Genomic DNA, 22,569 nt, shown 5'->3' on the forward strand with positions numbered 1-22,569 from the left:
CCAGTGGCAGAGCCAGGAATAGAACCTAGGTCTCCTGAGTCTTAGTCCCGTGCCCTATCCACTAGGCAACACTGTCTAGGAGCAGGAAGTGGATATGTCAAACACATAATGCAACTGGTGAAGGGGAGGCATGTGTCTATCTGGGAAAGAGAGAAGGGGGTGTAGATCACTGGGAACAACAGCTGGGGGAAAATCCACAATTGGCTTCATTTTGGAAGGGCTCTTAAGCAATCAGAAACCTATTCTTGCTATTACAGAAGCAAGAGCTCAACCCGTTGTGGTGCATTGAGAAATGGCATAGAGTCGCTGAAGGAGAAGAGAGCGAGCAAGCAGATGATGAGAACTCTTTTCTGAACAAACGTCAGGGTGGTGGAAGAATGTTTGGAAATGTCCCAGAAGATTCCTTCTGCTGGAATCTGACCGAGTTATGGGGAGAGGAGCCAACAGATAATGTGGTTACTTGTTCAGAAAGAGTCCTGGAGGAGAAGGTTAAACTTATACCTGCCTGATGACTCTCATCCAACTAAGGAGAGGTTTTCTTGCCCACATCTAGGACTTTGGAAAGGTATGTGACTGGCAGATTAATGTGGATCCTTAGGACATGCCAGACCTTTAATGCATGGTCTCAGAATCCGCACTGAAACAAGTGGGGAGAATTGCAATGCTAAGGCAGGTGGCTGAATGTTCCAACCATAGCATGCTTGTGTTTGCATTCACTGCCGTTGATCTTACAAGAGGCAGCGTGAGCGGCAGCAACTCGCAGCATTTTGGCACAATCCATATTGTATCCCAGTTACAGTGGATGCTGGGCTCTTATTTCACTCACCACCGTGTCTTCGTCCGTATCTTCGGAACTGCTTATCACGATGCTGGAGTCTTCTGCAAACAGAAGACAGGGAGTTAAGTGCCAGTTTGAACAGGCACAGCGCGAAAGGGTACAGGACAGAGGAAAAACTGGCAAAGCAACGTGGGTCCCTCCCCAGCCACACATATAAGGGCCACATAGCGGGCTGGTTGATGAGTGTTGAATTAGAGCCCCCTCCACTGGCTAGGGTGTAGCAGCGAGAGCTTTTCCAGAGGGGCAGTTTCCTTCGTTGCTGCATGTGCCAGTTTTCCTGTTCACCCCAGCTGAAATACTTTTCACCTCTGTGCTGCCCTCCCGCCCTGATTTGCTACAAGAAGTCCAGTGCTTCAGGGAATCATTTCCAGCATCATAGCCTCCAATCAGCCAGGCATTTCTATTCCTTACTTTCTTATTTTCCTCCCTTACTCCTAGTTCCACTCCTGAGACCTTCTGCTGCCCTTCCTCTCTTCCTTCCCTGGGTGTTGAGGCTGTGTGGTTGTGTCTCTCTGCATCACTGTCTAGCCACACTGAACTTAGCCTTTCCCATCTCCTCCCCAGTCAACGCTTTCAACTCCTCCTTATTTTCAGTCGCTCATTTTGGAACAGTTCCCTGTTTGTCTGTACGTGGACCCAGGAAAATCCAGGTTCCTAGATGTTGCTATAGATCATGGATTCTCTACCTGTGGTCCAGATCCTTAGCAAGGGGCTCATGAACAGTTTGGGGATGTGGTGGGTGGGACTTCTCTTTATGGCTACATGGGAGAGGTCCCAAAATTCTTGGAAGGGGGGTGGTGGTCTCTGAACTTTTTTGCTGTAACATGGCGTCATGCCACGAAAGAGGTTGAGAAGCCAACTGCTCTACAATGACTGTAAAGGCTCCATCAGTGGACATTTCGTTTTACATGTTGAAGCTCCAACTCATTTGATTTTCATTGGGCTGCCGTGACAATTAGGGAACCCAACCCGTTACCCTGGGATAAGGAGTCCTGGCTAAGCACATGTCACTACAGCCTATTCAGGCCCCTGCAGGCCGGCCAGGCAATGTTACGTGATGGCTGAGTATGTGTGGAAGTACTAAAGTGTGATGGGGTGTGCATGTCTCAGCCAACGACAACACTGAAACCGCCTCCTGCTGCTAGCCTGTTTCCTCATCTGGCTCCATGGATGCCACTTCTCTCCCAGGGCCTGTTACCTGCCTCCTCATGCCTACCCTGGAAGTGTGGCCCCATCACTGCCTTCTCCAGCTCCTCTGCCAGCTCCCCTGCATTCCAGGATCCAGTGGGAAGTTGCCTCCCTCCATGGATATGGTCCATCCTCTCTGATGGACTTTGCATTTTTTCTCCTCCCCTCACCGTTCCCTCTGCTTGTGGGCCATTGATTGGCTCTCTGCGCAGGGCTGGTGCAAGAGCGTTCTCCTCTGAAACTCCTCCTAGCTGGAAAAAGCCTTCTTGTATCTTTCTGCCTCACCAGCCTGTTCACCCAGAGGGGGTTGGTTCACCTCTGAAAACAGGTCTCTCCTTTGGCCTATGGCCCTGATCTAGCAAAGACCTTAAATTTAAACACCCAGGACTCAAATGAAGGGATTTGCTGGATCAGCAGCTGTATCTCTCAGCTCCGCTTCTAAGGACTTCACTATGGAAAACAACATGGGAGGCTGCATTTTTAAAAGTATCCACCAGATGTCCCCGCTGCAGTCCCTGTCTGTTTGCCAGCTGGGACTGATCTGGCTTGGAGGGCTGGGGAAGGGCCCAGTACTATCTGGGCAAGGCTGTGGCTGCATTTTAGACTGGTAGGGCTTGATCCCTGGCTGAGGATCAAGTGCCTGAGCCTGCCTTGCCAAGCACTGTGGCCTCACAAGCCTGCTAAGCGGCCCCAAGAAGGTTCCCCCCGACCCCTGTGTGGTACTTGCTGATATAGGACCTCTCTCTCATACCACCTCCATGCTGCCTGCCATAGTGGAGAGGCAGGGGCACCCAAAGGGGTATGGTCAGAACAGCCTGGCTTCACTGACCTAGCAGTTGAGGCCCAGATCTTCAGGCGGCCTAACTCCCATTGATTTCAATGGAAGTTAGGTGCCTAAGTCACTTTGGGGATCTGGGTCCTGGTGCCTTGTGGGTGTTACAGGCAGGTGTAGCTCAGGGTGCTCTAACACAGAGGGCTGGGTGGGAGACACGGCTGCAGGAGCACCAGGGGTAGGACACAGAAAGCAGGAGATGTAGGTCAGCTTTTCTCACCATCCCAATGTGAACTCTGGGCAATTGGGACTCAACCCTGCAAGGTCCTGGAGGTGGTCAGCTACACAGCGCTTTTCCCCTTTCACTCTCAAAGTGCCTTACAAGGGAGGTCAGTATCTATATCCCAATTTTACAACTGGGGAAACTGAGGCACAGAGAGGGGTGACAACTTCGCTAACGTCACCCAGAGCTGAGGGACAGAGCTGGGAACTGATCCCAGATATCCTTGGTTTAGGGTGACCAATAGTCCCTTATTACAAGGAACGTCCCATATTTTTTCATCTCTGTACAACAAGGACAGGAGTTGCTAAGTGCTGCAAAAAGCAGAAGAAATACCCTTGGCGAATGGAGGTGAGTGCTGCTTAGTATCAGACATCCTAGTTTTCCATTATAACGCCCCCCAAAAAGAATTCTCTGATAAAAAACATAAAAATCTGTTTTTTTCCACTATTAAAAGGAAACACTGAACTGTAGTTTCCCTAGCCACAGTATAGACAGGTATCCATTGAACACAATGTTTGATTGATCTATTTACAATTTTTCAGCTAGCAGCCTGAACCCTGCCGCCCGGGGCTGACAGCCGGAGCTCCGCCCGGTCTCCTGATTATCTGAATTTTTAATTATCTGATCTGTCGCTGGTCCCAATTAGATCAGAGAATCGGGGTTCCACTGCACATGTTCTTATTTTTTCACAAAATGTAAAAACTAAAGATTCTCTATAAAAACACAGGTTTCAGAGTGGTAGCCGTGTTAGTCTGTATCAGCAAAAAGAACGAGGAGTGCTTGTGGCACCTTAGAGACTAACAAATTTACTTGAGCATAAGCTTTCGTGCGCTAAAGCCCACTTTATCAGATGCATGCAGTGGAAAATACAGTAGGAAGCTATATATATACAGAGAACATGAAAAAATGGGTGTTGCCATACCAACTCTAACGAGACTCATCAGTTAAGGTGGGCTATTATCAGCAGGAGAGTAAAAACTTTTGTAGTGATAATCAGGATGGCCCATTTCAAACAGTTGACAAGAAGGTATGAGTAACAGTAGGCGAAAAATTAGCATGGGGAAATAGTTTTTAGTTTGTGTAACGACCCATCCACTCCCAGTCTTTATTCAAGCCTAGTTAAATGGTGTCCAGTTTGCAAATTAATTCCAGCTTTGCAGTTTCTCGTTGGAGTCTGTTTTTGAAGTTTTTTTGTTGAATAATTGCGACTTTTAGGTCTGTAATTGATTGTCCAATTATTCAACAAAAAAACTTCAAAAACAGACTCCAATGAGAAACTGCAGAACTGGAATTAATTTGCAAACTGGACACCATTAAATTAGGCTTGAATAAAGACTGGGAGTGGATGAGTCGTTACACAAACTAAAAACTATTTCTCCATGCTAATTTCCCCCTACTGTTACTCACACCTTCTTGTCAACTGTTTGAAATGGGCCATCCTGATTATCACTACAAAAGTTTTTTTCTCCTGCTGATAGCCCACCTTAATTGATGAGTCTCGTTAGAGTTGGTATGGCAACACCCATTTTTTCATGTTCTCTGTATATATATAGCTTCCTACTGTATTTTCCACTGCATGCATCCGATGAAGTGGGTTTTAGCCCACGAAAGCTTATGCTCAAATAAATTTGTTAGTCTCTAAGGTGCCACAAGTACTCCTCGTTCTTTTTATAAAAACACGAATTCCATGTTTTTCCCTGGCAAACAGATTTCTAGGATCCCTGCTTCTTCTTCTTCATTGATAATAATAAATAATAGTAGGAGGAGAGGTGAGATGGGGGTGCTAAGAAAACAGTCCCAAATGTTTGTTTTGAACTACAATGTTGGCAACCCTATCTGGGTCCCAGGCCCGTGCCCTATCCACTAGGCTGTACTGCCTTTGCCTTGCTGTTTACATACGCACAGAAGGTGCAAATTACAAAGCCAGAAATGTGGAGGGTGAGGCCATGACCTCTGCTTCATAATCCTTACGTTCCATTCAGGACCCTTCTCGTGGTGATGTCTAGCTGCTTTGGCCCAAGCTTCCCTTTCAAGATGCCCCGTGGTGATCTCCCAACAAGGCTCCCGCTTCACTCTTCCTACCTTGATCTCCGGGCTCAGAGTGGGCGTTTCCCAGCTCCTGAGAGAGCACAGCTCCCCTCGCTGCAGGAGCCCCTCCACAGTTTCTGCTGGGTGTTGAGGTGCTGGGTCCAGGCTCCAGGTCCAAGTCTAGCAAGCCCTGGTCGCACTTGCTGGGGTTTCTCTCCAGCACCTTGGGCTGCGATTCAAGCTTTAGCACCTTGAGAGGTGTCTGGATGGCCTTTTCAGCTTGGCCTGGTTTTCTCTTCCCTGGGGGGGCCTGGGGAGAGAGAAGAGCCCCTAAGCAGTATGGGGATGGGTACCCGTCCAGGAAGCGTTGTGGGGCAGGCTGACAGTGTCCTAGGCCAGAGGTTTGCTCGGTCCTCTGAACACCCAGCCCAGCTGTGGGGGACTCTTTAAAATCCAATTACTGCTCAAAAGGTCCAGGGTAAACTATAAAGTGCTGGACTGTGATTGGGAAGTGAGGCCTCTGCTCTGTCACCCAGCTCCCTGGAGCCTGGATCTGGGCTCCGGATACCATATGCTGTCTGCAGGGGGTGGGCGGAGTGGGTGGAACTATAAGCCTCCTTCCCCCCACTCCCCCATGCCCCAGTTGGCGCTGGCTGGGTGCCCAGGGCAATGGGGGAGGCAAACTGCACCTTTCTCAGGGCTGCGGTAAATGAGATCCTCACCAAACCCCCGCAGTAGAGAGGGCTACGGGAGGGACCGTGACGCCCCAGGGGTACTGCTGGGGCAGTAACCTGCACCCGTGACCACTAGCTCAGGATGAGGGCGAAGGGCAGCCTAGCCCTACATAGTCAGAGTACTGAGTGTGAGCTCTTTGGGAACAGTGGCCATGTCTCTGTGCTGCGTTTGTACAGCGCCTGCACAGCACAATGGGCTCCTGGGCCATGCCTGGGACCTAGAAGCTGCTGCGCTACAACCAGTGACACTCCCTCCTCTTCCCTGTACTCTTTACGAAGCGCTGTAGTGAATCTGGGGCCCGAGTGCCAGCCTCTCCGACCCACAGGACAGACTCTGGGCAGGAGGCAGTCGGGTGAGCTTCCTCCACCCCACTTGCACCCCACCCTGCCCTGCAGAGACCAACAGAAGTGCCGGGTTTGTCCAATTTTTGGAGGGGCCCTGGGGGATGCCTCCAGCAGGTGGCATAAGGGACAGAGACCCCAATACGCTCCAGGGAAGAGAAAAATACCTCCATCATACCAGGGACAGGCTCCCTTATGCTGGGCATTGACTTAGGGAGACACAATCCCTGCCCTGAAGAGATTACAGGCCAAGAAGGCATGGAGGCAATCAAATAGATACAACGTGCTGGTGTGAATCAGCATAGCTCTCCCCGCTGATAAAAAAACCCCACCCTGAACATGGCTCCCGGCAATAAACCGCTGTCTATACTGGCACTTTTCAGCACTAAAACTTTTGTCGCTCAGGGCGGTGTTTTTTCACACCCCGAACGACTGAAGTTTTAGCGCTGAAAGTGGCAGTGTAGACACAGCCTCATCGAGGTGGTTTTTTTGCAGCGCTGCAACTGAGGAGTTTCTGTGCACTAAGTGGTTTGGCAGTGTGTACACCTCGGGAGTTACACTGCAGAAAGCTGCTTTACTGCGCTGTAACTTGCAAGTGTAGACAAGGCCTCTATTTGCAAGGATCGCCTCTGGAGCCTTTAAAAGAAAAATCAGTGTTACATTAGCAATCCTCCAGTAATCTGGTACAGAGGCTGATTTAAGCATTAGGTTACATACCACAGTTAGAAATTCTACAATTTCATGTCTGAGTTCCTTCAGAACTCTTGAGTGATTACCATCGGATCCTGGTGACTTATTACTGTTAAATTTAAAAATCTGTTCCAAAGCCTCCTCTACTGACACCAATCTGAGGAACTGTCCCAGATTTGGGTAATCTAAAAAGAATGGCTCAGGTGTGGGAGGCCACATCCTTTGCAGTGAAGTCTGGTGCAAAGAATTCATTTAGCTTCTCCACAAGGGGCTTGACTTCCTTGAGTGCTCCTGTAGCCCCTCAATCATTCAGTGGCCCTGCTGATTGTTTGGCAGCCTTCCTGCTTCTGATGTACTTAAGAATTTTTTTGCTATTAGTTTTTGTGTCTTTTGCTAGTTACTCTTCAATTTCTTTTTGGGCCTGTCCAATTTAGCTTTTACCGCATTTTGTACTCGGTTGTTTAGCCGTGGTGGCACTTTTTTGGTCTTCTTATTATTTTGTTGTTGTTGCCTTTTAAGGAACAGTCACAAGAGTGAAATGCCTGTAAGCTGCATGGATACTATTTTAAAACACCATAAGAGAGGTTCAAAATAAATGTAGACCCCAAATCAACAACAACAACAAAACAGTAAGAGGACCAAAAAAGTGCCACCACGGCTGTTCTCTCCTTGTTATACCGGGTCGTTTTCTCTGTTGGTCGCAGGTGTGGCTGCCTGTTTCCAGGGTTGGCAGTTCTGGCACCTATGCAGGAGTGTAATCTAGATGATTGCCTGTAAGCAGGAAAGGCTCTTCTCTCCCTTCTGCTCAGGCTCAGTAAGGGGTGTGTGACCCCGTTACAGAGATCAACCACTGAGAGGAGGAGTAAGCAGAGCAGCAGCTGGCCAGCGAATGGGGTGTGGTGACAGAACAGGGTGGGAAGAAGGGATGTGTCCTGCTTTGAGCAGGGGGTTGGACTAGATGACCTCCTCAGGTCCCTTCCAACCCTGGTATTCTATTATTCTATGTTGTAGAAAAGAGGGAAAGGTCTCTGAATGTGGGCAAAAGTGGGGGCTCTTCCAGATGAAGGGAGCGGCATGAAACAGACCTGTTCCCTAGCGTGGGAGATGGGGACAAAGAGAGAAGAATGTCATGGAGTAGAACTGCATGGTGGTGAAGGTCCCTGGGGGATCTCTGTTATTAGGTGTCTGGACAGAATCTCACCCACGGGCTTCAACACAATGAGGTGCCATGCTCCCCTCCTTCGGCCTTTTCCCTGCTAGTGCTTGGTGGGAGGGTCGCGGCAGCCACGCTCCTATCAATGCAGAATTGGGTCCCCCCCACACTCCTTGTCCTGCTCAGCACTCCTTACCCCCCATCACGCATGTAAATTTGGCCAGTGTGGCAGGTGGGAGAAACTACAGAATCAGCATCTCCACCAGCCCTTGGCATGGCAGGAGCCCTCTCCTACCCCTTTGATAAGGGCAAATGCAAATAGCTCCTCTCACCAAGTCCTTAGGTGAAGATACCTCAGTCATTGGAGCTACTCGGGCAGCGCAGGAGGCAGCATCTATGAAGGAGAAAGATTGAGCTGGGTGAAGCTGTTCTCAGAGGCAGTGAAAATACTCCCAGATTCCTGGTTACAGTGTTGGCAGAGTGTCCCTGTGCCCTCCAAGCAGCTGAGTTGGGGGTGGCCTGGGCGGAAGGCCTCTAATAGTAAGATCTGGCTTGCTTCTCATTCTGATTCTCAATCCCTCATCAGAAGCCCGACTGCTAGGTTCTGGATGAGCCAGGGACGTAGGTGCCTGCTACCTTTGCCGGGAGTCCAGCAAGCAGAACCACAGCAGTGAAACCAGCATGTCATAAAATCCAGCCTAACTATCTTCATATTTGCATGGGGAGATGAGGCAGAGACCGCTGAGTGATGCTACCGTTGGACCAACCTCATTGCTAGTGGAACTGACTGCAGTGGAGTTACACCAGGGGTGAATCTGGCCTCCTGCTTTCGGACAGAGCACAGAGTTGCCACCTGGCCTGCAGTGATGTGGGAATGGCCTCAACTGGAGGAGGTAGTGCTGAGTCCTTTGAGACACTGAGGCTCTGCTTTTGGGAAACAGCTTCCAATTCTGAAGGGGCAACTCCTAGCACTTAAAACATCCAGCTAGTTGACGGGCGGGCCCAGTCTCATCAGAGTGCTATGGACTGCAATCCCAAAACTGGAGAGCACAGGCTGGATTCTCCATTGTCCTGCACCTCAGGTCATCCTTTACACCAGTAGGTGCAAAAGGCTAGGGAATCAGAAAGGGAGCTATTGCCACACACTTTGCATTGGTGGGAATGATGGACCCATGGCATGGGGCGACGGGGAATCAGGGGAACGGGACCGAGGCTGAACTAGCCCATTTCACATCACCTCCCACCACCTGAAAGTTAGAGCACTGTTAGCTGAATGAGGGCCAATTATGCAAAGAGGGAAAGAATTCCTGGACATTTGAGAGATGCTGATATTTTGTGGGTTTTAACGTAGCTGCCCCAAAGTGTAACATCTTCCTCAGATTTCACAGGCAGCATTTTGCAAGAGGGAAAATAGTTTGCCCCATTTTCAAGGTATAGTAATTAGAAAGGCAGGGCAGGTGGTACATTGAGGACATCAGACATGGCATCATGCAGCCATGCCCCCATCCCGCCAAGCACTACCCCATCTCACTCCAGCAGGAGCCACACAGGTCTGTGAAAGCATCTTACCTCTCTCCCCAGTCACTCTTTCAAACAGAGCCTGGAGTTTGGCTTTACACTCGGCGAAGTCTCCAGCCTGGACACTGGCACCCACTGCCAGAGGCTGCAGCTTCATGAGCTCCTCTAAGGATCCTTTGATGAAGGGGTGCATGTCCATCACTTCCTGGTCTGACGCATAGAGATGCATCTTCTCCACTAGCTGCTCACTGGCCCCCATCCTTTTGAGCACAGCTTCCATCTGCTTCAGCTTCCCCTCTAGGTCCTCGTTCCCCAGGCGGTGCTGCCTTTCCACCATCTCCAGCAGCTCCTGCTCCTTCTCGTGGATCAACTTCACCATGTGTTCAATGCTCTTTTGGATCAGCTCCTGGTTTTCAGTCCTCACCCGGTCCAAGTGGTCAGCTTTGCCCTTCAGGCTTTTATAGACATCTTCAAAGTGGGCCTTCTTCCTCTTCAGCTCTTCGCTCAGGCTCCCCAGCTCCTCCTGCCGCCGCTCGATTTCCGTCTGGATGTTGCAGTAGAGTTTTGAGTGCTCACTATCCAGGAGCGCACAGGAACAACAGAGAGGCTTGAAACATCCTCTGCAGTAGATACTAATGATGCAAGCACAATACAGCTTAATTTGAATGCATCCTAAGAAGTCCCTTCTTCTCTACAACCCACTGCTTGGCCTACAGTTGGGGCTGGGAAAGGCCTTTGGTTGTAGCCACATCCTGAGCCTCGTGATTAGAGCTGGTGGGGATTTTTTCAAATAAACATGTTTTTCACCGAAAAATGTCAATTAGTCCCCAGTGAAACCATTCACAAACAGGATCGGTGTCAACGAATTTCATGACTCGACAAAATGTCAAGCAATGTTTCAAAAGGGTTAGTTTCAACATTTTCAAAGTGAAAAATTCTGGTTTTCTGGTCCAAAACAATTTAAAAAAAAAGAAATTTAAGCTAACTGCGGTCAAAAAAAGGGAGAGCTTTATAAAAAGAAGAAAAAAGGTCAAAACCGAAACAAAATGTTTTGATTTATACAAACAGAAACCTTTTGCTTTAGAAAAATCATTGAGATTTTGACTTTTTGTCCCGATTCAGGATGTGGAAAAAGTTTTGAACTCTCAAAGATTTTAGTGGGATGGGAAACCATTTCCCACCCAATACTATTGTGATGAGAGGTGTAGTGGAAAAGTGGAGTAGAGGAAGAGAAGGAGAAATAAGATCTCCAAAGTTTCCCACAGGCAGCCAGACTTATGGGGGTTGATTCAAATATTTGGCCATTGGCATATCTCTAACAAAAGCATTCCCTACTGGCACATAGAGAAAAAGGGCAGTGACGTAATGGGATAATAGCTGCATCCTGTGGAAATTCCCTTCCCATTCTGGGGAATTCCTTAGAGATTCTCTAGGACAGATCCTCCTCAGCTGGTGTTAATGGGAATGGTTGTGCTGAAATCAATGGAGCCATGGTGATTTACATCAGCTGAGTATGATGCCTTCTGTTTTTCAGGAGTCCAGGAGAGGGACAGTCTCCAAAGAAGAGATAAATGGAGAAAAGCTGCAGCCCAGCATAGCCACCCAGAGGCTGGAATCTACAGAGTGATTCATTAGGAACTGTTTGTGGAAGTTGGCAATTCGCTCTTGATGAGAAATGGGATATGCCTGCTGCTCTGATTCCATTTCTTCTCCCACTCAACTGCTTGTAGGTACCAACTAAATTAACAGCCAAGGCACAGAAAGGCTAAGAGACTTGTCCAAGGTCACACACAGTCTGTGGTAAAGCAGGGATTTGACCCCCCCAATCTCACAGGTCCTAGCCTAGTCCCCTAAACACTGGACTAACCCTCCTTGCAAGGACATACTGGTGCAGCTGCAGGAATGGTACTAATGGTGTTAGCTGCAGCATACCCAGGGCTCAGTCACTACTTTCACCATGCAGATTATGCTGAGCAGATTTCCATGACCTGGTGGTGAAAATGCCTGAGTCCCATCTACTCTAATATCTTAGCACTGATTCAGCGGCACCGTTGCTGGCAGTCGTTGGTGCAGCTGCACCCAGTGAGTAAGCACGACAGAGTATCCAGCATGTCTGTGCAACACATGCTTCTCATTTGCAGTAATCTCACCGGGCCAGATTCTGGACTCCGTTACAGTGGTATAAAGCCAAGTGTAACCCATCAGTGACAATGAAGTGATTCTGCATTTATAATGGTGGAAATTGGATCTGAATCTGGCCCATTCTGAGTTTAAGACCATGGGGTGTGGGATACAGACACCGAGAGCTTGAGCACATCTGAGACATGCAGAGAAATGTGACCTGAGATTCTCTCTCCTCCCGCCCAGTCTTGTTTCTTTTCATGCCTGTCACTTTTCAGTTTGATGGCATTCCCATTAATCCCACCCCAAAGCATGATTTAAAATCTACAGGCAACTAAAGAAACAGGGCTGGGTAGACGGGAGGAATAATCAAACCATTGTCCTCTAAGAGAACCAGGAATTTAATTACCATATCTGAGGTAGAAGCGAAACTCAAACAGCTTAATGGGACTAAATCGGGGGGCCCAGATAATCTTCATCCAAAAATATTAAAGGAATTGGCACATGAAATTGCAAGCCCATTAGCAAGAATTTTTAATGAATCTGTAAACTCAGGGGTTGTACCGTATGATTGGAGAATTGCTAACATAGTTCCTATTTTTAAGAAAGGAAAAAAAAGTGATCCAGGTAACTACAGGCCTGTTAGTTTGACATCTGTAGTATGCAAGCTCTTTGAAAAAAATTTGAAGGAGAAAGTAGTTAAGGACATTGAGGTCAATGGTAAATGAGACAAAATACAACATGGTTTTACAAAAGGTAGATCTTGCCAAACCAACCTGATCTCCTTCTTTGAGAAAGTAACAGATTTTTTAGACAAAGGAAACGCAGTGGATCTAATTTACCTAGATTTCAGTAAGGCGTTTGATACCGTGCCACATGGGGAATTATTAGTTAAATTGGAAAAGATGGGGATCAATATGAAAGTTGAAAAGTGGATAAGGAATTGGTTAAGAGGGAGACTACAGCGGGTCCTACTGAAAGGTTTTATTTAATCTTTTTATTACTGATCTCGGCACAAAAAGTGGGAGTGTGCTAATAAAAGTGGGATGATACAAAACTGGGAGGTATTGCCAATTTAGAGAGAGACCGGGATATCATACAGGAAGATTTGGATGACCTTGTAAACTGGAGTAATAGTAATAGGATGAAATTTAATAGTGAGAAGTGTAAGGTTATGCATTTAGGGATTAATAACAAGAATTTTAGTTATAAGCTGGGGACGCATCAATTAGAAGTAACAGAGGAGAAGAAGGACCTTGGAGTATTGGTTGATCATAGGATGACTATGAGCCGCCAATGTGATATGGCCGTGAAAAAAGCTAATGCGGTCTTGGGATGCATCAGGCGAGGTATTTCCAGTAGAGACAAGGAGGTTTTAGTACCGTTATACAAGGCACTGGTGAGACCTCACCTGGAATACTGTGTACAGTTCTGGTCTCCCATGTTTAAGAAGGATGAATTCAAACTGGAACAGGTACAGAGAAGGGCTACTAGAATGATCCGAGGAATGGAAAACCTGTCTTATGAAAGGAGATTCAAGGAGCTTGGCTTGTTTAGCCTAACTAAAAGAAGGTTGAGGGGAGATATGATTGCTCTCTATAAATATATCAGAGGGATAAATACCGGAGAGGGAGAGGAATTATTTAAGCTCGGTACCAATGTGGACACAAGAACAAATGGATATAAACTGGTCATTGGGAAGTTTAAACTTGAAATTAGACGAAGGATTCTAACCATCAGAGGACTGAAGTTTTGGAATAGCCTTCCAAGGGAAGCAGTGGGGGCAAAAGACCTATCTGGCTTTTCGATTAGACTCGATAAGGTTATGGAGAAGATGGTATGATGGGATAACATGATTTTGGCAATTAATTGATCTTTAAATATTCATAGTAAACAGGCCCAATGGCCTGTGATGGGATGTTGGATGGGGTGGGATTTGAGTTACTAAAGAAAATTCTTTCCTGGGTATCTGGCTGGTGAATCTTGCCCACATGCTCAGGGTTCAGCTGATCGCCATATTTGGGGTCGGGAAGGAATTTTCCTCCAGGGCAGATTGGAAGAGGCCCTGGAGGTTTTTCACCTTCCTCTGTAGCATGGGGTACGGGTCACTTGCTGGAGGATTCTCTGCTCCTTGAAGTCTTTAAACCATGATTTGAGGACTTCAGTAGCTCAGACATAGGTGAGAGGTTTTTCGCAGGAGTGAGTGGGTGAGATTCTGTGGCCTGCGTTGTGCAGGAGGTCGGACTAGATGATCATAATGGTCCCTTCTGACCTTAATATCTATGAATCTATGAATTAGTGATTGGTACAGGCAGCAATAGATTATTATACATGTGTGTTATATGCATGATTGGTGGGTGAAGCTTCCCCTCGGGGAGGCTAGCTCCCTGTCCCGCCTCTTCTGCCAGTGGCCCCACCCCACTTCACCCCACTCTGCCCCAGGCCCTCTGTAACAGGGTGCTGGCCAGGAGGTCCTGGGCCAGCCCTCTGTTAGCCTAGCTCCAATTAAGAAGTATTAATTGGGGCTGGCTGAGTATGCCACGCTCAATTGCTAGAAGGGAAGCACCTGCGGGCCCCATTAGCCAGGGGGCTATATAGGGCTGGCAGGCAGGCAGGCAAGGGAGGAGCCAAGGACTGTGCATCACTGCTGGCTGGAGAAGCTAGCTTTCCCCCAGGTTGCTAGTTTGCAGCGGTCTGTAAATAGAAGGTGGTGGGAGTTGACACCGTGAATAAAATAAAAATAAAATAAAATAATTGTACTCAGAAGAGGTCTCTGGCTGATTTGTTGCAAGGACAAGCAAACTCCTTGTTACGCCCACCTCCTCCTCTGCTCAGCCCCCTCCCTGCCACAGGTGTCCCTCCTCTCCATCCCCCTCCTCCTTGCCCCTTGGGCCCCCACTGCTGCTCACCAGTCCCTCCTCCCTTTCTGCTCAGTCCCCTTGCCGCTGCTCGCCAGTCCCTCCTCCTCCCTCTCAGCCCACCCTGCTGCTGTTCACTGGTCCCTCCTCCCACCATTGGTCCCTTCCCTGCTCACCGTATGCTTCTCCTTCCCCCCTCCTCCCCGCTTAGCCCCACAGCCACTGCTCGCTGGTCCCTCTTCCTCCTGTCCCCGCTTGCCCCCCCACCTCTGCTCACTGGTCCCTCCTCTCTCCCCCTCCCCGCGTGCATCCCTCCTCTCCTCCCCCCACTGACCCTCACCACATCCCTTCCCCCCTCTTCCCACACAACCCCCCATCGTCACCCACCGCATCCCTCCTCCCATTGGAGGCCAAGCGGGAGGGGAGAAGGGACCGGCGGTGGGGGGCCGAGTGGAGAGGAGGAACCAGCGAGCGGCAGGAGGGACCTCCAGAGAGGGGGCTGGAGAGTGCTGGAGAGGAGCACCAAGGCAGAAAACGCTGAGCTTTTATACGAGCTTTCATTCCTGGGCAGCTGAGGAGGTGATATCTGCTACTCAGCTTCCTGGGTTCATCAGTAATCTCCCTAGGGAGTCCCAGGGACCCAGGAAGCTGAGTAGCAGGTACCGGCTCCTCAGCTGCCTGGGAACCTGCATGGCACATAATAAATAAGCAAACTCTTCCCATGGAAACCTACTCCCAGCATGTACGGGAAGAGGTGGAGCCACCATGGCCCAGGCTTCTGGCCGCAGGATCAGTGGTGGCTGCACCGGGGAGGCTTAGCCCCTCCTGGCCTACTGTACCCGCTGCCTATGGTTATATGCCTTTCCATGTGACACATGCGTAAGGAGTTTGTAAGACTCTACGAAGGATCTTTAGGAATAGAGGCTTTCCCATACTAGCCCAGAGAGTTCGTCAAGCCAGTGCCTTCAGCAGCGGTCAACATGCACTGTGTCAGACGGTGTGTGGGAGGGAAATCCCAAGATGTACCTGGCCGATTGTTCAATGGGGTGTGTGACCCATGCTTTGTCCCCCGCATTACTGCACCACACAAAGAAGTTTGAGTCTCCTCTTGCCTCCAAACTAAAGAGCCTGGTCTTTTAATTCAAGCAGTAAGGGCTCATGAATTTAGATGCTGAGGTCCCGGGTTCAGTCCCTGCAGAAGAGCAGCCCTAGGGCATTGTTTGAGGTGCAGGGGGATGCGAATTCCAGCCTGACCCCTGTCGTGATCTGCTGACACCATGAAACAAGGGTGGGAATGTGCAGAGGCCACTTGAAAAAGAGCTGGCCTCATTTTACAGATGGGGAAACTGAGGCACAGGAAGAGGCTGTTGTGACAGTACACCCTATATTCTGCATAGAAATATGGTTATGATGTGAATATGGCATAACTAAGATATACTTTATGCAAGATGCCTCATGTAAGATATCATTGGAAAGGTTATGATTTACTGAATGTGATTATCTAATTTGTATGCATGTATCATTTCTGTATCTAAAGTTAGGAATATTGACTATGTAACAATTACATCTGTGTGTGTACTTTGGAGGAACGCCTGCCAGACAGTAGGCAATCCTCCTGAATGACCCATTTAAGAAGGACAATAGAACTCTGAAGATACAAATCTCCCACCTTCCTGAGGTGCTTCCTGGGATGCTGTATTGACACTACAAGGTCAGGTGATAATCTCACCTGATGAAAATACCCCTTTGGACACAGCTGGTACTTTTCCACTGTAGGGGGATGGGGATCAAACAAAGGATTCCTGCGTTAGGTAAATCCTTTTTAAGGGCTGGGGAGCAGGTTGATCTGGACTCCTCCATTGCCTACCCAAGAAGAAGGACTGCTGAAAGTACCTGAAGGGACAAAGGAACCAACCTGAGGGGAAAGGCAGGGGCGAGTCCAGACTGTGACAGGGGTCCAGTCTGTAAGAAGAAATGACTGGAACTCTAAGATACAGAAACTCTGCAACTTACCTTTGCATACTAACGTTTACCAATCTCCTAGCTCAATAGGAGCTCTAAGTTAATTAGTTTGAGTACCCATTGTCTCACACTCCTTAATGTTTCTCTTCCTGACAACTATATTTCAACAAACCCTTCAAGCAGCATTTCTTTAATGAATTATAATTTCAATATAATTCATTCTACTTTCACACCAAAAATAACATTTAGAGTGAGAAATTACTTCTTGAAACCACTCTCTTTAAGATCTTATGCTTAGTATGCATATTTTGTTTTATTTGCTCAGTAATCTGCTTTGTTCTGTTTGTTATCCCTTATAATCACTTAAAATCTGCCTTTTACAGTTAATAAATTTGTTTTGTTTATTATTAAACCCAGTTTGTGCAATTTCTAACTGAGGGGGGAAGAAGTTGTGCATATCTCTCTTCACATTGAAGGAGAGGGCAAATTTTTATGAGTTTGTGCTGTGCAGATCTTTCTATACAGCACAAGACAATATTATTTTGGGTTTATTCCCCAAAAGGGGTGTGCAAGTGAGTGCTGGGTGAATCCTCTAACACAGAGCTGGCTTCAGTTTGTGTTTGCATCTGGGTGTGGCCCTACCTCTGTGTGTGTGCTGCAAGGGGCTGGAGAGCCTAATTCAGCAAAACAGGGAGAGGGAATCCAGGTTGGTGGAGCAGGTGGGGCTCAGTGAAACCCCGGTACATCCAGAAGAGGGGTCCAACCCATCACAGCTGTGACTTGCCCAAGGTCACATAGTGGGTCAGTGGAAGAGCTGGGAATAGAACCGAAGGGCCATATTCTTGCTACATGACTCAAGTAGCTCCTGCGGAAGTCAATGGGAGTTACTCTCATATCTTGGTGCAGGAAGAAAGGGTCTTAAGTTCCCTAGACTCCCAGGCCTGGCCTTCACCACAGACCCTCCCTCCCAATACCCTTTTCCAATGTGCTCACAACTGTATGGGAATAAATCATAGAAGGTTGATGTTCTTACCTTGTAATGTAGTTCTGGTCATTGTGGGTGGGATTGGAACAGAAGAGGATTCTGGACTTCCTTGCTCCCTCCAGAAACTGTTTGGCAGATTCTGCCTTCAGCTCCCTCACCTTCCTGGTTTCGTGGCTTTTCTTCTTTGAGAACCACTGGTGGGCCTCAAAGCATCTGATGCAAAAGAACTCCTCACACTCAGAGCACCAAAACTCAGCCAGATCTCTGCAGCGGTCACAGACCAAGTCGCTGCTGCTGACAATCTTCTGGTAGGTGCTCAGCTTGGCCTGCAGATTGGCAAAGAGCAGGTTGTCCTGGTCTGGGATCCCGCTGGCTTGTGGGATGGGAGCCTGGCAGATGGGGCACTGGCCAACGGGCTTGTTCTCTTCCAGGCAGTCGGTGCACAAAGTGTGAAGGCAGGACAGGAGCTTGGGATTCCTGGGTTCTTTCTGGCACCCCTGGCAGAGCAGGAACTGAAATTCTTCCTCCATCACCTTTGGGAGAGAGAGACCCAGGGGGTCACCAATGCTGTGCTGCTCTGCTATGAGCCCCAGTGAGTGATGGGGGTGGGGGGGGGGGAAGAGATGTCTCTATGTAACAGTAATAATATTACAAGCTAACCATGTACTGTATTTTTTTAAAACCCCTTCTATCCATTTTAAATTTGCCACCTTTCAATTTCCCCAGACATCCCCTTGTTTCTGTGTATTGAGGAAGGGTGAAGGGGAACAAAGGAAACTATGAAGTGTTGTGAGGTGTGGTATATGGCCTGTGTGATGGGGTGGACTAGGCCTAGAGGCCCCCTACTGGAGGCTGCAGGATCCTGCCTCTGAATATGGCACTCATATGTTTGTGCCTACATATTGCAAATTCATGGCCCTCAACATCATGCGAACTGGCTTATTACAGAACACAGTTCACAGTGACATTGCATGCAGCAGGGCTGCATGCCTATCTCTCCTGGGTGTCTACATTGTCCCCACTGCTCTAGTATAAAACCTCACCATGGAAAGATTATTTTATCCAGTCCTGGGAGGCAGGGAAATATTATTATCCCAGTTTTGCATATGGGCAACTGAGACACAGCGTGGTTCAGTGACTCGCCCAAGCCACCCAGGGGTTAATATGCAGAGATCTCACAACTCCCCAGCTGTAACCACAAAACCATCTTACCCCTCTTCCCCATTGTGCCTGCCAACTAGTCACCAGCTTTTAAAGCAGAGGCTTGACTCTTTGTGCCCTGGACAAAGTTTGGAGGAAAACTCCAATCATCCCTTAGTGGTAAGAGATGGAGGAGAGCCACCTCTCCTGGCAGAAAGGAATCCCAGTCCAGGTAGGGCTGTGATGCTACCTCTCAGCACGAGCATACTGTCATGCCACGTGTGAGTCTCTCCACCAAGATCTGTTGGAGGGGTGGCGTTAGCGTCAAACACCACATGACACACGTTAGTCACTCAATGAACTGCTGAAACGCACTCAGATACTATAGCCATGAGAGCAGCATACGAACTAATATAGAACAGACACAGCAACAAGTGCAACAAAAAGGATTTTACACTGGAGTGCGGATGGGTGGGAGATGGGGTGAAGCTCCAGCCTTGGCAAAGCTGTAGTTACAAAAAATTAGTCTCCGTTCCTTGTCAGCAAGTTTGCAGAGCAAACTGCAGCCCCTCCCCGGTGGGAATATTAGCCTAGGGATGTGGGTCGCCCCGTGGGTGGAGTACACCCTTAGGGGGTGTTGTGTGGGCTTGTTTTCAGAGGTGTGTGCTGCTTTTGAGACCCATTTCAGCTTTTGGCTGTTGAAAAATCTAGCAGCCAGTTCCCGCTGAAGTCAATTGCAATACAACTTTGTCAGGTTGGGCCTTTGGGATATCACATGGGGAGGGAAGCAGAGAGGGAATAGAGGAACATGCACAAGTAGGATGCGAGCTCTGAGAGCTAACTCCATGGTCCTATTCTGGGCACTAGATCCAGCCTTCTCAATATTTCTGGGATAGCCCCAAATTCACAGCCTGCCTGCCTCATGTGAAGGAAGTTAACGGGACCCTCCAGAAATGCAGGGGTGCATGAAACCACAGCATTTTGCCCTTTTGCATCATGGCACAATGGTGTCACAGGACGCTGACGGACTGAGGCTGTGCCACAATGCTGATGGCTGTTGCGCCATCCCATCCGGAGCAGAGTGTGCCCCACAAAGTGAGTCTCTCCCAGAAATGGTCTCCAAAAAGTGGGGAGCTGGGGTTTGTCTCATGCAGGAATCCCCCCACCCCTTCTGTGCAGCTGGGAAACAAATGGTACACTATCACCCAAAGACGAGTGAAAGATAAAATACCTGCATTGAGAGCGGATGCACAGCCAGCTCCGGCCACGGCTCTGGGGACGCTCTAGCTGCTGCTGTGGCCAAGGGAGAGTAACCGGCCAAGGGAGAGTAACAAGGAGCTTCCTGCAAAGCAGAAGAGCCACATCTAGTTTCATTTTCTCTGTGTGACCTGCAGGGAGGAGGAGCTGCAGGAAGTTTCCACTGCTGCCAAGGAAGGCAGCACAGCCTAGTGTTGGGGGAAGGGAGCAGCTGGCTGCAGGGCCTGAACAGACCAAGTTCTCCGTTTGCAGGCTGCCTGTCTCAGCCTGCAGCATGTAGGGGGCCAGGCTTGTGCCTTGGCCCTGCCTGGGATGCCAACATGCTCAGTGCACAGCAGGCTCATTCCTAATGAAGCCGGGATGGTACCGACCACTGGGTGCAGTGAGGTCTGCAAGGCCCTGACTTGCCTGTGCCTATGGTTAGCATACATCTAGGTTTTCCTGGACACGACCTCTTTTTTTTTTTTGATCTGCCCATCTGTGTCCAGGAGGATTTTTCAAATAGAAGGAAATGTCTGGGATTTTTCCTTTCAGAGCAGACCTTGCAGCTCAGAAAGAGCTGTCTCCATGCCCCGATTGGTCCCTCCCATACAGCTGCAGCTGCCAGCAGCATAAACTGCTCCTTGTCAGAATTTGCTGCCTATGTTGTACTGAGCATATAACCTGCCCCAGCCTGGCCTGCCAGGTAAACGGAGATGCCATTGCCTCTCAGCTGGGCTGCCTTCCCTGACGTAGGGCCTCAGAGCCTGGCCAAGAGGGGTGACAGGGCCAGACCCTGGCTCTTCACCCCGAGGAGAGGCCTGCAGGGAGGCGCTGATGGGCTAGCTCTGCGTCCTGGGCATGCGCCAGCTGCCCCCCATCTTGAGAGTGAGACTGCAGGAACCCCGTCCAGTACCCCCAAATATCCCCTCCCACTGCACATGCACCCCCCAAATACCTCCCTCCCAGTACACACACACCCCTCCAGTTCCCTCTCCCTCTTCCCCTGGCAGTGGCCTCTATTTTGGAACTCGAAATATGTAACTCTACCTGTGCCCATCCTTGCCGGGCAGCTCCATGTGTGGCAATGAGAACGGATCGCTGTGCCGCATCAGGGTCCCTCCCTCAGCTGGGGGGATGCCAGGAGTCTGCATTTGTCTAGTGTCCTGCTGTGCTCAATCACTTGAATCTCCATCCCATGTGCTGGGGATGCTGGGCACAGGCATGCTCTCACTCACATTGGGTATGAGCCTCACTCATTATCATGATATCTCTTTCCCACATACATTCCTAAGCATATCGTACTCATTTTGAGTAAATAGATAATATTTTTACTCAGGCACTGCAATAAAAAACAATACATCCAGGCCCTCAGGCACTGGGCCTGGTGCTTGCAAAACTGCTTTCCAAGCTTGCCTACTGTGGTAACTATGGAGACTACAGGCCCACCTTGAGAGAAGACTATGCAGGAGGAGGGGTGTTTGACAGTCAAGAAAATGAGTTTGCCCAAAAAACAAGCAGGACTTGATTGAAAGTTTGCGGGTTCTGCAAAATACAGTTCAAAAGTTAAGCCACACTGGACAAATTCATGTCCTCTGGGATCTCCAACCATCTACATTTTCATTCCAACCAGCAAATAACTGTTAAAACCCACTGGTTTGCATTGCAAGGAGAATTCTTACCTGCCCTAGACTTTAGTATGAGCTAGGAAATTGAAGTGTTTCAGATGCAATATTAAGCAGTGTACATTTTAAAAAGTTATTAAGTGTTGGTTGAATTAAAAGCCAGGACTATTGGATGTCACCAAGGAGCAAAAAGGAGAGTCCCTGTACTAAGCAATGACCTGACATATCCCTGGAAAGTCTTACTCTTTGAGGCTGTAAATCTCACTCTTAAGGACAGCCAACCCTTGGCATCTCTGTGGGCACCACTGCCTGTATTAAGGCAAACCCCACATAGGGTTGCCAACTTTCTAATTCCAGAAAACCGAACGCCCTTGCCCTGCCCACTGCCCCGCCCCTTCCCTGAGGTCCCACCCTGCCCCTTCCTGAGGCCCCATCACCCGTTCACTCCGTCCGCCGTTCACTCCATTCCCCTCCCTCCGTCGCTTGCTCTCACCCACCCTCTCTCACATGCTCATTTTCACTGCAAGGCCCAAACAGGCATATTTATTGTTTTGACAGATGTATTATGCTAAGTTCTGGTTTTATTTGTTACAGGATGCTAGAGCTGGCAGCATTATTCATTATTTTATTCAAGCCTAATTTAATGGTGTCAAAAAGGGTAATTTTTAAAAAAAATGAAATTTCACAAAGGTTTTCATGATTCTTTTTCCCATTTTTTGTAACCAGCTCCATGTTTTATGTTCACTAAAGTTATTGTAATTTTATCTGTGGAATTAGGACCACACATTATCACAGTTGCAATGGGTCCATTAAAGGCCCACTCCTGAAGCCCAAATACAAATCCATAGAGCACAACCACAGAAATACACACCTGTCCAGACACCTATATAAATAAATCTGTAGAAACTGACACCCACACCGACATGCAGATACACACATGTATTCATGTGTACACATCTAGCATGCATTAACACATATACTTCTACATTATTTAATATTACAATTGTTGTTTAGTGCCTAGAGACCCCAACTAAGATCAGGGTTCCCGGGTGGTAGGTGCTGGACATACACATAAAAAGAGAAAGTCTGCAACAAA

At 48.6% G+C, this 22,569-nt stretch overlaps 1 protein-coding gene across 2 annotated transcripts in view; it reads right to left on the reverse strand.

Moving 5' to 3' along the window:
• The window catches only part of LOC141994462 (protein PML-like), a 37,833-nt gene extending 16,814 nt beyond the window's left edge, over positions 1 to 21,019 (reverse strand). The window contains exons 1-7 of one of the 2 annotated variants that reach the window (XM_074964700.1): positions 20,899 to 21,019; positions 19,844 to 19,954; positions 17,521 to 18,005; positions 9,598 to 10,178; positions 8,361 to 8,422; positions 5,164 to 5,419; positions 827 to 879 (exon numbers count right to left, since the gene is read on the reverse strand). In XM_074964700.1, coding sequence (XP_074820801.1) covers positions 827 to 879; positions 5,164 to 5,419; positions 8,361 to 8,422; positions 9,598 to 10,178; positions 17,521 to 18,005; positions 19,844 to 19,849 — 1,443 coding nt within the window. In that variant the 5' untranslated portion in view covers positions 19,850 to 19,954; positions 20,899 to 21,019. Of the gene's footprint in view, positions 1 to 826; positions 880 to 5,163; positions 5,420 to 8,360; positions 8,423 to 9,597; positions 10,179 to 17,520; positions 18,006 to 19,843; positions 19,997 to 20,898 lie in introns of those variants that run through there. The other variant, XM_074964701.1, reaches the window with a different exon arrangement.
• Between the last annotated feature and the right edge of the window lie 1,550 nt (positions 21,020 to 22,569).

This window comes from Natator depressus, chromosome 10 (genome assembly GCF_965152275.1).
Source record: "Natator depressus isolate rNatDep1 chromosome 10, rNatDep2.hap1, whole genome shotgun sequence".
Lineage (NCBI taxonomy): Eukaryota > Metazoa > Chordata > Testudines > Cheloniidae > Natator > Natator depressus.